This window comes from Parasteatoda tepidariorum, chromosome 3, assembly GCF_982258835.1.
Source record: "Parasteatoda tepidariorum strain Cologne lab strain chromosome 3, Ptep-v5.0, whole genome shotgun sequence".
In the NCBI taxonomy this organism is placed as follows: domain Eukaryota; kingdom Metazoa; phylum Arthropoda; class Arachnida; order Araneae; family Theridiidae; genus Parasteatoda; species Parasteatoda tepidariorum.
The window spans coordinates 6,399,296-6,415,249 of NC_141757.1; the positions used below are offsets into that span (position 1 = coordinate 6,399,296).

Here is a 15,954-nt window from a genome sequence, read left to right on the forward strand (position 1 = left end):
ATTTTCGAAGAAAGCAAATGCGGAGTATTAATATAATCAGTTTCAAGAATAGAAAGATTTGGATTTTCAATCTTTAATTTTTTTTATATCTAATTGTAGTAAAATTCCTTGGTTCAAATTTAAGGTACCTTTCTCTGAAGGCGCTATGAGAGGAATAAGATGCGTATAGTTTGTCTAAAGTAAGAACTCCCCTAGCCATTCGTCTGAGCCCATGGCAGTAACTATGGTAACGAGGTATTTCAAGTACGGGCTATTATTTAGGTCAGGTTTTGGCTCGAGTCGGCGTGAGAAAGGGAGTAATCTTCGGTCTTTTGTGCTAGCCCTAGAGTGAAGAGAAGTTAACCTCCGTGAAATGCGCTATTCTTGTTTCCATAACAGCAGACGGCCTAAAATTTGTGGCGGGGGGAGTTCTAATCGTGGATAAACTAAACGTATCAAGTTGTTTTCTTCTTTTGTTATTAAATAATTGTTATGTTACACTTGGATTTCGCCAATGATTGATTATACTGATTATTGAATTAGACACAGATCTAGTACTGTCCATAAATTCTATACATAGTTCAGACGTTATAGCCTTACTCGCACGTTCCAAACTATTCGGAAATTTTATTAAAATTAAACCAAGTTAACATATTTACGGTATAAATATTTAATGGTGAATATTTCACGAGTCATACATTTTGAAGTGATCAATTCCAATTAACAATCATGTCATAGAATATTTAAATGACCAATTGGACCATTTAATTACTCAATCCACTCAATTATTTTCGTATAGAAATGTAAAGTGAAATCTTGAGCTCGAGGATTTTAATTGAATATTGATATAGAACCGTGATGGCTCAGGGGATAGAGCGTTCGCCTTCCAATGACGTGAACCTAGTTCGATTCCAAGCAATGGCTGTTCGATACGAATTCCGAATCCGGCTTGCACCGACCACAGTGCTGACGTGAAATATCCTCAGTGGGAGACGGATCGTGGGTTAGTCCCCTTGCCGTCAGGCTAACCGTGGTTAGAGGTTTTCGAGGTTCTCCTCTCCATGTAACGCAAATGCGGGTTAGTCCCATGAAGGCGAATTCCTACCAATACTTGATCCAGGAGTTCCCTTGCCTTCTGAATTGGACTATACATTTACAAGTCAAAATCTTTCGGCAATTAATAAATAAATAATTAAACAAAAAAAAAATGAGTATTAAAAATCATTTTTTCATAAAGTTATCTTTCAATAAATAAATTTTAAAATTGTGGGATAACATATTTCAATTTGCTTAAAAAGTTCTCGATATGGTGAAATAACTAAAATGAACATTAAGGGGCCAAAACTTTCATATTTTTCAGATTGCGGCTACCCCCTATATTTTGAGGATATGAAAACTGGATCAATGCTTTGTTTATTTAGATGAAGTACGTTTTTGTGTCGGATTTGTAACTTAAAATAGTGTCTGCACTAACTAATTAGCATATTTGAGGTCACCCCTACAAACCATTACGATAGCTGTACATTCCCATACCATTTCTTTTAAGGTTAATAAACTTAAATCTATCTTAAAAAATCTGTGGGTGACTTTATTGAAAGTAATTACTGTGGAAGTAATTATTGGAAGCAAGTAAAAAGAAAATTAGATTTGGACATAATGTAATAATTTGCTTTTTAAAATTATATTTAGTTTAGTTTTAAAAAAAATGAAATAGTTTTTCATCTATGTGACAAAAACTTTCGTTTTGCAATTGAGTGCTTGCACTTCAAGAAAATCTCCCATAACCATTTCTCACTTTCCATGTTCAGGGGATAAAGCAGTTTTCCTTTCAATGCGATGACCTAGGTTCGAATCCCAAACATGATCGGTCAATATGCAGGGGTCTGTTTAGAAGAAATTTGGGTCCGTTAACGGACCCTTCACAAAATATCTTATCATAAAAACGGACCCTTCACAAAATATTTTAACTTAAAAACGGACCTTTCACAAAATATTTTAACATAAAAACGGACCCTTCACAAAATGATTTTTCTTTTAATAAGACCCTTCACAAATTTGTTTATCTTCATTATTATTGTATTAATCGAATAAACCCTTTCCAGGGCAGAAAACAAGAAAGATGGTTGTAAACGAATTAAATTTTGTACGATTCTTCCATTATTCGTCCGAAATTAATATATACTGCGTTCAGCAGTAAAGGCTAAATACCAAATATTTGTATGTTGCATCTCTAATTTAGAAGCAGCAATTGTTGTTTATTTTTTAAAATTTAATTTTTTTAATTATAATTTTACAGTGTTGAGCATAATCTTGTATGTCTTTACAATTTAAAAACTCCTTGAAAAAGTGTTTTTTTTGCAATAACGGACCCTATTTGCACAAATTCATAAAAGCGAACCCTGGTTGAAAGAATGTGAGTAATTTTTTCACAATTTCACGAAAAACGGACCTTTCACAAAATGTCTGGACAGACCCCTGATATGAAATCTGCTCTCATCGGACCACAGTAATAGCATAAAATATTCTCATTGCTAGACGGGTGATGGGTTTGATTTCCCAGTCCGTTGGGCTCTTCGTGTACACAAATGCAATATTGTTCCTTTAAAAATTCCTTCATAAAGGCATGTTTGTTTCATCTCTTAAACCAGGAATTTTCTTGTCTTCTGAGTTTGGTTCGAAATTCCAAGGCTACGGAGTTAAGTTGCAACTCAAAAAAAGCCTGTGAACATACCCTTCAAGAATTGAGACTTCTGCCAAAAATATTTTTCATTGGAAGTAAACCGAAGTAGAAAACTTTTAAAGCAGGTATAATTTTCATAAAAGAATTTAGAAGAGCGTAAAAGCATTATCATCGTTCCATCTGGCCTGTTATACAGTCCTTGGCCAAATTATTAGATTCACTCTAAGATTCTATGTAAAATCTTCATTATGAGGTGATACTATACAGCTTTATTGTTTTGACGCGGTTTACACTTGTTTATGTTCGTCTATCAATTGATTAACAATGTAATGCAATACGTTAAAAATAAACACAAATAGGAAGTGTATAAAAAATATTCTGAATGAAAACCCGTTACATGTATGTTTACATATAAAAGTATTGCCAATAAAATCGTGCAAATCATGTCATTATTAAAACACTACAGTGCGTCTAATAATTTGATCTAATTATTATAATATACTAATCAGGGTTGGCAAGATTTTGCCGCAGGTGGAAAAAACCATGGTAAATACCGGTAAAAACCGTCCTGGCAAAAACAGGTTTTTGCCAAGCAAATTGGCAAGAAGTGGCAAAAACCTATATTTTCCAAGATGAGAGGACAAAAACACATTTTTGATACAAAATTGAAATATATACTATGAATATAAATAATTACAAAAAAATTAACAAAATTATTATTCCATAATTAAATGATAATTGTAATATATCATTTTAGTAGTTTAAAACATTATTGATTGGAAAATTTGTGATTATTCTTTTTTTTCCAGTGAAATCAACTTATTTTAAATTAATATAACTATAATTTAAAGCATAAAATATCTATCAATATGTGTAGTTAATTATTGTACAAATAATAATTTTTTATAATAAATAATAATATTATACAAAAAATAATATTTATTTATTTGTAAAAAAACATTTATTTTAGGATTCTAAAATGAAAAGAGATCACAAACTTTCAATCTTTTAAAAATTATTACCATTATATTAATTATTAATATGTTAAAAATAATTTTTTCATGTAATGTATCAAAATTATTATTCCTTATGATTGATTTAAATTTGTTTAAAGTATTTTGTAATAATATTTAATCAGCAATTTAGATAATTTGGTTTTTGCCGGTTTTTACCAGTTTTTGCCGGTTTTTACCAGGTTTTTGCCAATGTCCTGGCAAAAACCCCTTTTTGCCGGCAAAAACTCCAACCCTGATACTAATATAGTACCTGATATAATAGATATTCTCTATTTATATCATATATCGTCTAATTTATTTAATCTTCGAATTTATATTCTATATCGTCTAATTTAACGCAATGATACACGAACGTAAACAAGTACTAACAGTCGCTTAAAAACAAAGCTGTATAGAGCATCACCAGATAATTAAGATTTTACATAGAATCTTATAATGCGTCTAATAATTTGGCCAGGTATTTTGGTATATCTGCTTAAATTATTTATATCCTATGGGTGGAAAGAAATTCTTTGAATTTTAATTAATTAAAATATTGCTACCACCAGAAAAAAATTTTTTTTCTGATACTACGGAAATTCCGTGGAGGGTACGTAAAATGAAATAAAATTGTCCATATTAATAGAACCCGCCGTAACAAAACATCTCATCCAAAGAAAAAAGAAATATTCGGACATCTCAATAAATTTCTTTTTATCTACTTTTCACTAAATTGATTTTTGCTATTGATCCCTGACTATGCGAAATAATTTTTTTAATTTTATTTTACATAGTTGACCTTGCTGCTCCAGTTTGAGGCTTTTTCAACTGTTCTTCAAAGTTCAATGGGTGCTTCCAACATCTTTAGTTTACTTTTTCTTCTTATAGATGAAAAAAAAAGTAATAAAAAAAAATCAAATTCTTTCATTTTATGATGGTCATTAGTAAGGCCCGGATTTTGATGACATTTGCATTTTTTTGCATTTTTTGCATTTTTGGACATTTTTTGTCTTTTAGAGCATTTTTTTTAGATTTATAGGGCATTTTTCTTGAAATTTTGGGGCGTATTTTGCATTTTAATGCATTTTTTAAAGTTTTCTGTTAATTTTTTACAATTTTTATTATTTTTTATCAATTTTCATTATTACACTGGCTTCCAAACAATAAAGAAAATCTATAGGATATTAACAGGTGAAGCAACATCTTTTCAAATTGAAGAAGAATTGTCAGTAAGTAAGACCGTCTTTTTCAAGTACGCGCCTATAACATCAGTAGACGTTGAAAGAAGCTTTTGCAGGAATGAAAATTCACTTTCAGACAAGAGACGCTCGTTTACATTTCAAATTATCAAAAAACATTTAATAATCCAATGTAATTCTGATATTTAGTAATATTATGAGATGGAAGTTGTTATATTCATTTAAGTTTCTATACAAAATGAAAATGTGTTGGAGTCAATATATTTTCCTTTTTTTTTGTTATTTTAGGATATAACATATTTGTCAAACTTTAATGAACGTAGAACAAGTATTGCATTGCTTTATATTTTTTGAAACGACTCAGAATAATTTTAAAGAGTAAAACATTGTTTTAGTTCAATATTTTTACTTCTATTTAAGTCATGTCATAAGGCATTTTTAGCGCAATTTTCGCATTTTAAGGGCATTTTTTGCACTTTTAAGGGCATTTTTTACAGTTCATAAGGGCATTTTTTGCACTTTTTAAGGGCATTAATTGATATTTTTTAGGTCATCAAAATCCGGGCTCTAGTCATTAGCTACAAAAATATTTCAATAAAAATTTTTAATTTTTTAAAAAATTTTTGTTTATTCAATTCGTACTATTAGTTCAAACTCTCCCTATATTTGTTCAAATTTTCAATCATTTATAAAATCCTTTTCATTCATCCTTGCAAGTTTAAATAAATTTTTTTTAAACTGATAGTGGATGACATTTGATGTTAATACAGTTTTTTTCAAATATTAATTTATTTATTAAATTTAATTAGTTAATTTTAGTTTCATATGGGATAAAAAATTGTAAATATTTTATGAAAATTAACTAAAATGAAATTTTTCTTTGTTGATGTAAGCAGGAATTGATTTAAATTTTTTCTTTTCCCCTTCATAATTCTTCTTGTTTTATTTTACACTGTTGACCTTGCTGCTCTAGTTTGAGACTTTTTCTACTGTTCTTCAAAGGTCAATGGGTGCTTCCAACATCTTTAGTTTACTTTTTCCTTTAAAGATGCCAAATAATAGTAATAAAAAATATCGAATACTCTCATTTTATGATGGTCATTAAGATGCTAAAATATTTCAAGAAAAAATAATATTTTTTTTTTCGTTGAAAGTTTTTCTCTTCTCTTCTTTTTTTGTCCGATTTGGTACTTGTAACATTTTATTTGCTGTAAATAATTTATTTGTTTTGATATTAGTAGAAAAATTCGTTTGTCATATGTTTTATGTGACTTTTTGTGTTTCAAGTTGTTAGCTCGAAACATAACGTAGTATCACGCAGGGATGAAGAATATGCCTGATCGAGTTCTTTTTATTATTTTATTTTATAACCGTTGTTGAACAGCCATCTAAATTTAGCTTTTACGACTTCTAATGTTCAACTCCGTAGCCTTTTAATTTTGAACCCAAACCAGAATGCAAGGGAACTCCTGGATTAAGTATTGGGGAGAAATTTGCCTTCGCGGAGGACTTTTTGATGGAACTAACCCGCATTTCCATTACATTTAGAGGGAAACCACGAAAACCTCCCACTCTTAACCTGACGGCAAGGGGACTCAAACCCATGACCCACTGAGGATATTTTCAGCACTGGGGTCCGTCCGTGCCGGGTGCGGAATTCGGAAATTTTCGGTCCACTTATTGCAAAAAAATTATTAAAAAATGTTTTAGTGTAAAAAATTCTCTTTAATTTCCCCCATTGTATTTCCCATATTTTTTCTTGTATTTTCCTTTTTTATTTCCCATATTTTTGACGATGACCATAATTTCAGCGCTTTTGGAATTTTTGTGCTTTCAGAAAAAAAAAGTCTAAATAATTAAGCAAATTAAGTACCACAAATTACTACTTTTATAACTATTATTCATATTTATCCTGTGAATGCTTCGTTTTACAGTAAAACGGCGCTTTCGTTTTTAAAAGGTTTTAAAAGGCTTGTTACATATATATATATGCATATAGATTTATTAACTATTGAATCTAACCTCTTCCTCCTGTAAACCATTGGTCCTGTCCGACCACAGTGCTGACATGAAATATCCTCAGTGGTAGACGGATCATGGATTAGAGTCCCCTTGCCGTGAGGCTAACCTTGGGAGGTTCCCGTGGTTCTCCTCTCCATGTAATCTATATACGGATTAGTTCCATCAAGAAAGTCCTCCTCGAAGGCGAATCCAGGAATTCCCTTGTCTTCTGGATTGAGTTCAAAATTAAAAAACTACGGAGTTGAACATTAGTAGTCGCAAACCTAAAATTGGGTCGGCTGTTCAACTTCGATTATAAACAATTTCTTTGATATTATACGAAGTATTTTGATTTATTTTCCATTTTTATAAAATTGTAACAAAAATGTGATACATAAGCTGTTATTTTTTAAAGTGGAATAAATCCATTTGGAGCAAAAAAGTAGTATATTTATTTTTATATTACTTTTTTCACGTTTTTAATTTAATTATTGTTGCATTGTAATTTTTCATCAAATCATGTTATTTAAAATATCACTACTGACTAACCCTTTCCAAAATTTTGAAATTTATACAAACACTAAAACTTTCAAAAAGATAACGGCACATATTAACACTTTAATAGTTAAAAACTAGTTGAAGAAAACTAATTTTTATCCCTGTAATCAAAGTGCGACCGATTAAAAATGTTGTTAAATAAGATATAAATAAATTACTGAAGTGCTGTCATATTAAGCTGTAGCGCACCTGGATTTCAACCTTGATCGAAATTTGTCACGGAAAGTCATCGATATCGACCTTGATTGAAATTTGCCATGAAGAGTCACGATTTTCATTGATAAATACTAAAAAATCGTGGAAACTCCCTGTTCGTCAAGGATTTAGGTCTTAATCTTGTCGTGCAATTAAAAAATCGCGATTTGTTTTCAAGTGATTTAAAAATTGTGATTTATATTCAGCTATGCGAAGATAGCCCCCGAAAATGAGGAAATTCAAAAATTCAAACTGCATTCGTTTGACCATTTTTTGACCACAAATGACCACCTTTTAAATTTTTTTGACCACCCTTATTTTGGACATAATCCTGAAAATTAAATTCGGGGGCTAACTTCGCATTTTCACGCCAAATGAATAAAAATCAAATTTTTATATTGTATTCGTTTGACCAATTTTTGACCACAAATGACCACCCTTTAATTTTTTTTGACCACCCTTATTTTGGACACAATACCAAAAATTAAATTTGGAGGCTAACTTCGCATTTTTTCGAAAAATATATAAAAATCTAATTTTTATATTGTATTCGTTTGACCACTTTTTGACCACTTTTTGACCACAAATGACCACCCTTTAATTTTTTTTGACCACCCTTATTTTGGACATAATCCTGAAAATTAAATTCGGGGGCTAACTTCGCATTTTCACGCCAAATGAATAAAAATCAAATTTTTATATTGTATTCGTTTGACCACTTTTTGACCACAAATGACCACCCTTTAATTTTTTTTTGACCACCCTTATTTTGGACATAATCCTGAAAATTAAATTCGGGGGCTAACTTCGCATTTTCACGCCAAATGAATAAAAATCAAATTTTTATATTGTATTCGTTTGACCACTTTTTGACCACAAATGACCACTCTTTAATTTTTTTTGACCACCCTTATTTTGGACATAATCCTAAAAATTAAATTAGGGGGCTAACTTCGCATTTTCACGCCAAATGAATAAAAATCAAATTTTTATATTGTATTCGTTTGACCACTTTTTGACCACAAATGACCACCCTTTAATTTTTTTTTGACCACCCTTATTTTGGACATAATCCTAAATATTAAATTAGGGAGCTAACTTCGCATTTTTTCGAAAAATAAATAAAATTCCAATTTTTATATTGTATTCGTTTGACCACAAATGACCACCCTTTAATTTTTTTTGACCACCCTTATTTTGGACATAATCCTAAAAATTAAATTAGGGAGCTAACTTCGCATTTTTTCGAAAAACAAATAAAATTCCAATTTTTATATTGTATTCGTTTGACCACAAATGACCACCCTTTAATTTTTTTTGACCACCCTTATTTTGGACATAATCCTGAAAATTAAATTCGGGGGCTAACTTCGCATTTTCACGCCATATGAATAAAAATAAAATTTTTATATTGTAAATTTTTATATTGTTATGAAGAATTCTTAGATAGTAAAGCTAAATAATACTTGTTATTGTATGCTAATTTAATATATAACTAATTTTATGTACCATGGCTAAAGAAGAATAACTATTTACTATCTATATATATATAATATTGATGAGAGCTAATACACTACTGGAGAAAAAGGTGTTATGGTTGGTTTCTAAAATAACTTTATTGCTATGAAACTATTTCTACTCTTTTATAGAGGAAATATGTTAAATTTTATATATCATTATTGAGAAAAATGTTTTTAAACAGTATAACTACTTAATAATTGTTTTAGAAATGTTTTAGATTTACTACATCTTATTAAACTTTTATTTTTCTACTTGTAAAACAATTTTAAAATAACATTGCAGAAAATAAAGATACGATTAATGTGAACAAAACTTATACATATAGTTTTTAGCATTCCTCGTTTTTATGGATTATAATCATTGCATTTGAAGTACATAGTCGTTTTGGAATTTATTTTTAAAATTTTTATATTGCAAGAAAAAGTTTTTGATCATTACTACGTTTAGATGTCAGCTATAATTAAAATATATTATATTGATATCGCTAAAAGAAAGACTGAAATAAGAATTGTCGGAAAAACTTCAAGGTCGTCATTTGTAGTCAAAAATGTTGTGCAGTTGAACGAGTGCAGTTGAAATTTGTTATTTTCCTGAATTTTGGGGACTAACTTCACGCCAGTTTTATCTTTAGGAATATGTCCAAAATAAGGGTGGTCAAAAAAAATTAAAGGGTGGTCATTTGTGGTCAAACGAGTACAATATAAAAATTGGATTTTTATATATTTTTCGAAAAAATGCGAAGTTAGCCCCCGAATTTAATTTTTGGGATTGTGTCCAAAATAAGAGTGGTCAGAAAAAATTAAAGGGTGGTCATTTGTGGTCAAACAAAAACAATATAAAAATTGGATTTTTATCTATTTTTCGAAAAAATGCGAAGTTAGCCCCCGAATTTAATTTTTAAGATTATGTCCAAAATAAGGGTGGTCAAAAAAAATTTAAAGGGTCGTCATTTGTGGTCAAAAAGTGGTCAAACGAATACAATATAAAAATTGGATTCTTATTTATTTTTTGAAAAAATGCGAAGTTAGCCTCCGAATTTAATTTTTGGGATTGTGTCCAAAATAAGGGTGGTCAAAAAAAATTAAAGGGTGGTCATTTGTGGTCAAAAAGTGGTCAAACGAATACAATATAAAAATTTGATTTTTATTCATTTGGCGTGAAAATGCGAAGTTAGCCCCCGAATTTAATTTTCAGGATTATGTCCAAAATAAGGGTGGTCAAAAAAAATTAAAGGGTGGTCATTTGTGGTCAAAAAGTGGTCAAACGAATACAATATAAAAATTGGATTTTTATATATTTTTCGAAAAAATGCGAAGTTAGCCTCCGAATTTAATTTTTGGGATTGTGTCCAAAATAAGGGTGGTCAAAAAAAATTAAAGGGTGGTCATTTGTGGTCAAAAATTGGTCAAACGAATACAATATAAAAATTTGATTTTTATTCATTTGTCGTGAAAATGCGAAGTTAGCGCCCGAATTTAATTTTCAGGATTATGTCCAAAATAAGGGTGGTCAAAAAAATTTAAAGGGTGGTCATTTGTGGTCAAAAAATGGTCAAACGAATGCAGTTTGAATTTTTGATTTTCCTCATTTTCGGGGGCTATCTTCGCATAGCTTTTATATTCACATGATTTAAAAAGCGCACATCGCGATCCACATTCGAGGGAATTAAAAAAATCACACATCGCGATTCATATTTACATGATTAAAAAATCACTCATCGTGATTTATATTCACATGATTTAAAAAGCGCACATCGCGATCCACATTCGAGCGAATTAAAAAAAAATCACACATCGCGATTCATATTTACATGATTAAAAAATCACACATCGTGATTTATATTCACATGATTTAAAAAGCGCATATCGCGAACCACATTCGAGGGAATTAAAAAAAATCACACATCGTGATCTGTATTCGTGCGATTTAGGAATCTCACATCGTGATTTATATTTACATGATTTGAAAATCATCGTGAAGTGCATTCGTACGATTTAAACAGTCTCGCAACGTGATCCGAAAAAGTGCCGCTTAAAAAATCGCGCGACGTGACTGCATGAATTAAATATAACACATGGCGATTTGTATTCTCGCTATTTAAAAAGTCGCACATCGCATTGCGATTTTAAAATCATACATTTTAAATCGTAGTCACGTGGTTTAAGAAACATATTTATCACGATTTATTACATAAACAATTTATTATATTAGTATGTGAACGTGAAAAATTTTAAAACAGTAAAATTTTTGCTATGCTGGTTTTGGTTTAAAAAATTTTTAAACTATTTTTTTTCTACTAAGGATTTGAAATTTTTTTTTCAATTTAATTTGTATTTTATTCTGACTTTAAAAAAAAGTATAATTAATGAAATACTTGCATGTGCGTATATTGAGCTGGGTTTGGTAAAAGTTTTATACTCTCATGTGCAACTCTGCGGCATTTTGCAAGATATTCTCCATTTCAGGCTACTTTTTCCACCCTCTGAAATCGAACCGAAAGATCTCTTCCTCTTTTTATGGTCGCCAATATAATCAAGAAGAGAGTTCTTTGTCAGAAACTAGTTATTTTATCATGATCATGTAAAGTCTTTGGAAATTATTTTGTTAATGTATATATAGTGTTTAAAAATATTTCTTAGTGCTTAAAAAGTACTTAAGCACTTTTTTTTGTTGAACGATTTGGCTACGCACCCTGGTTATAGAAATTTAGCAAAGCTTACGTGATGCATAGAAAAAAAAAAGGTTGTTAAATGGTGGTTTTGAGTGTCTACAAAGTTAACTTTAAGAAAAGGAAAGAAACAAAAAAGTTAGTTAGACTGGAGAATCGTAGGTGATTTGATCTTGTTACATCAGATGTTATTTAGCGGTTAATCATCTTCACCCCGGAGCAATTTCAAATCACTCAATTCGTGATGGATGTTGTTATAACCTGTAAAATGAAATTCTTCTTCTTTCATACTAACATTTATTCAAAACACGTTTTTAAAAGTAGGTGATGTGTGATGCCATTACCAAAAAACAAATTAAATTTTCATTTCAAAACGATAATTAGGGCAATATAAGATTTTATCATGTTAAGACAGTCATTACTTTTCTTTCAATCCTACCGATTAATTAGTCTTTATCGATGTAAAAATCGAGTAGCTGTTTTTTTTTTTTTTTTTTTTTTTTAAAAAAAAGATTGTTTTATGCAGGAAAAGAAAAAATAAGTTTTTTCTTTTGCGTTAAACCTTAGCATTTTCTGAAGTAATAATGAATAATTATTAAAAATAATTTTTAAAGCAAATTTTTAACTGACTTTTTTTTAAATTACTTGTTTATTACTATTAAAAATGAGTAAACATAATTTAAAAAAAAACATTTTTAGTTCATTTGATGTCGATCATAAACTAAAAATATTGCAGACGATTTTATAGATATTAAAGCGATAACGTTTTTGTATTCTGATGACAATAAAAATCCCTAAAATTCCCTATATGTAAAATATTTAGTGCAACAGTTATCATGAGTTATCTTTCGTAAAAGCCACTGAATTTTTTCCTATCCATGTTGGCAGCTCTCAGGACAGGGTGCGTAGTGTTTGTTAAAAGTGCGTAAAGGTGCTTATTTTTTATTTACTTTTTTTAAAAGCCCTTCAAGATGCTTCTATTATTCGGGATTTGTAAGAAGTGCGTAATTTTCTATAATTTAAAAAGTTTTTTTTCTTTCCCTTGTTGATTGTCGTTCTAAATTACAAAAAATGCTTGATTTTCACAATTTTCTCTGCTATATTTATCAGACACTAGTTATTCTATAATGATTATGTAAGAGCCGCGACATACAATGATTATGTAAGAGCCGCGACATACAATGATTATGTAAGAGCCGCGAATTGGGCAGGCCCGTAGCCTGGGGAGGGGGGGGGGGAACAAATTCCCCCCCGAAATTCTGGGATTCAAACTTTTTAGTCTTTCTTTGAGCCTCTCAGTAAAAAGCAAAACAAAAACTGTCGTATCAGACCTTTTATTAATTAACTTTACTAAGCATATTTCGGGATATTCTGGTTTGTCCTAAAAAAGTGATCGAAAAATTTTCTTCAAATCCCCGTCGCATGTCTTTGTAAACTTTGTTTAAAAATTGATTATAATTATTGTGTAATATTAATTGAAAAATAAGTGTTATGCAATATTTTATAATTACTAGTTTAACTTTTGCAAACAACAGAATATACAATATTTGTTACAATGTTTTTCCCCTACTTTGCATGTCTGAAAGGATAATGTAACGTTTTTGAAAAAGATTTTGAATTTTATTGATTTCATCTTGATAAATTAAGAACTTTAAACAATAGAATTTTTTTAATTTTTTTATTGCTGCACAGATGCTAATTATGATTATAATTTATTTTTTTTGAAAGTGATTAAAAATATTCAATAGTGTTTTGCATAGAAAACGTTAATATTCACATTTTCTGTAAAAATTTTAAATTGATTATTGCTTATAAAAGAGGCAGTTTTTATCAATAGTGTATAAGCATTCAAAAAACCTATGTTCATATGAAGTAGTACATCAATATTCGTAAATATTAAATTATTTAAGTATCTTAATAATATTTCAATTCATATTTAATTTTCTTTATTTCAAATTATTTTAACGTTCGTTAATGCTTATATTGTTTTTTTTTTCTTTTATCATAAAATTTTAATATTGTACTCACACGAGACCGAGCTCGAGTATCCAGTATGGTTGTGAGAATTCATAATTTTCTTAATCAGAAATTAGCGTAGAATAAAATTCTTTTTCCCGAGACTCTATTTTTTTAAATTTGTAAAAATAGAATGGAAACTGTTCAACCATGTCTCTTAATTAGTGTTAATAATATTGCTCTACGTTATTGTTTTTCAATTCAAAAACTTTGCGCTGGTTCCAGTTTTAAAAACTTTCTCTTAAAACACTTATCTTAAATTTACCCCTATTAAGCTATCAACCTATCCAATAGGTTAATAGCGTATCAAAGCTTCAATGATTTTGCATATTTGATGAAATACTTGCGAGTCCGCGTGTGCGTCTACTGAGCTGGGTTCGGTGAGATAATTACACTCTCATGTGCAACTCTGCTGCATTTTGCAAGATATTCTCAATGTCAGGCTTCATTTTCCGCCGTCTGAATTCGAACCGAAAAATCTCTTGATCATTTTATAATTATGAAAAGAGTTTTTTGTCAGAAACTAGTTATTTTATCATGATCATGTAAAGTCTTTGAAAATTATTTTGCATTTTGTTAATTTATATAGTGCTTAACAATATTTTTCGAGTGCTTAAAAAGTACTTTAAAGGTGGTTATTTTTTCTTGAAAGATTTGGCTACGCACCCTGTTGGTATCAATTGGCGGAAGTCAGGTATTATGTTTTCCACTTGTTTAAGTTCATAATCATAAAATGATCTATTAAGCAATTAATAAGCTTTTATTAGATATAAAATTGGATACAATACAAGTAGTTCCAATGTTTTCGCCATGACACTTTTCCTTTCCTTTATCCAATAATTTTGAGTGCAAAATTTCTATTTTTTTACTTTTTTTTTTGTTGCTAATATCTAGTGCAAGACCCCCGTGGCTTATAAAGCAATAAATTGTTCTCTCGGTTGTGTTAGAAATGGGTATACGACAAGTATTATTCGAACAAGAAAAATACAAAATAATAATAGAATAGAATATTAACTGTATGTAATTGTTAGAAAAACTCATGAAGTCAAATGTACAAAATCGATAAGATAATAAGCCCATTTTCGATGCAGAAGTTCTTAAACGGTCATTTGGTATGGTAGTGTTTTTAAAAAGTGCTTAAATGTGATTATTTTTTATTTAATTTTAAAACCTCTTAAAGGTGCTTTTTTTTATTCGGAGTTTGTTAAAAGTACTTAATTTTCTTCGTTTTAAAAGGAGATTTTTTTCTTTGCCGTGTCAATTGTCGTTCTAAATTACAAAAAAAAAAGTGCTTGATTTTTCACAATTTTTTCTGCAATATTTATCAGAAACTAGTTATTATTTATCATGATTATGTAAAGTTTCTGAAAATGTTTCTAAATTGTATTGACTTTATGTTTATAAATTAAGAACTTTAAATGATAGGAAAAATAGCTTTTATCAATGCGCAGAACCTAATTTTGATTTTCTTTTGGAAAGTGATTAAAAATATTTTTTGAGTGCTTAAAAAGTAATTCAGAGGTGTTTATTTTTTATTGTTATTATTATTTCGATTGTTAAGTGAATTGTTATTAAATTGAAATGATTCTTTTTTTCCCAGGATGCAATAGTAGAAAATGACATCATTGAAAACGGAGTGTCGCAAATTCAGTCCTAACATATTTAACAAAAGCAAGTGCCAGAATTGTTTCAGGGGTAAAGATGCGCATTCCACAGAAGCGCTCGAAAGCAATAGGGTAAGTAGATTTTATTCTTTCTTATAAAAATGAAATATATGGGATGTGGGGTTGCCACAGGCGACTAAAATAAGACTATTTGCAACTATTTTCGGCCTGAGGCGACTATGGCAACTTTTTTGTCTGAAAAAGCTAAAAAAGTATCTATTTTCAGGAATAGGAGACTATTCGGAGACTTTTCTGTACTCCTAGCAATGTTTTTTTTTTTTTTTTTAAGCATAAATTGTGTTGAAAACCTGCGATCTGCGAAAATTCTAAACGCAACGAATTTTTTTTCAAGAAAAAAAAAAGAAAAAAAAAAAGTAAAATATGTTGAAAATTTTGAATTGCAAATTTGAGTCATCACTTTTAAATGTTCTCAATTTGCTCAATTTCCATGGTAAGTCTATTTTGTTTCTGGATTGCC

The 15,954-nt window shown here is 29.6% G+C and overlaps 1 protein-coding gene across 1 annotated transcript in view; it reads left to right on the forward strand.

Moving 5' to 3' along the window:
* LOC107457389 (uncharacterized) overlaps positions 1-15,954 on the forward strand; it is a 168,801-nt gene that overhangs the window by 16,943 nt on the left and 135,904 nt on the right. The window contains exon 2 of the mRNA XM_087158681.1: positions 15,413-15,548. Within this exon, the coding sequence (XP_087014807.1) occupies positions 15,429-15,548 (120 nt within the window). The 5' untranslated portion in view covers positions 15,413-15,428. The remainder of the gene's footprint in view (positions 1-15,412; positions 15,549-15,954) is intronic.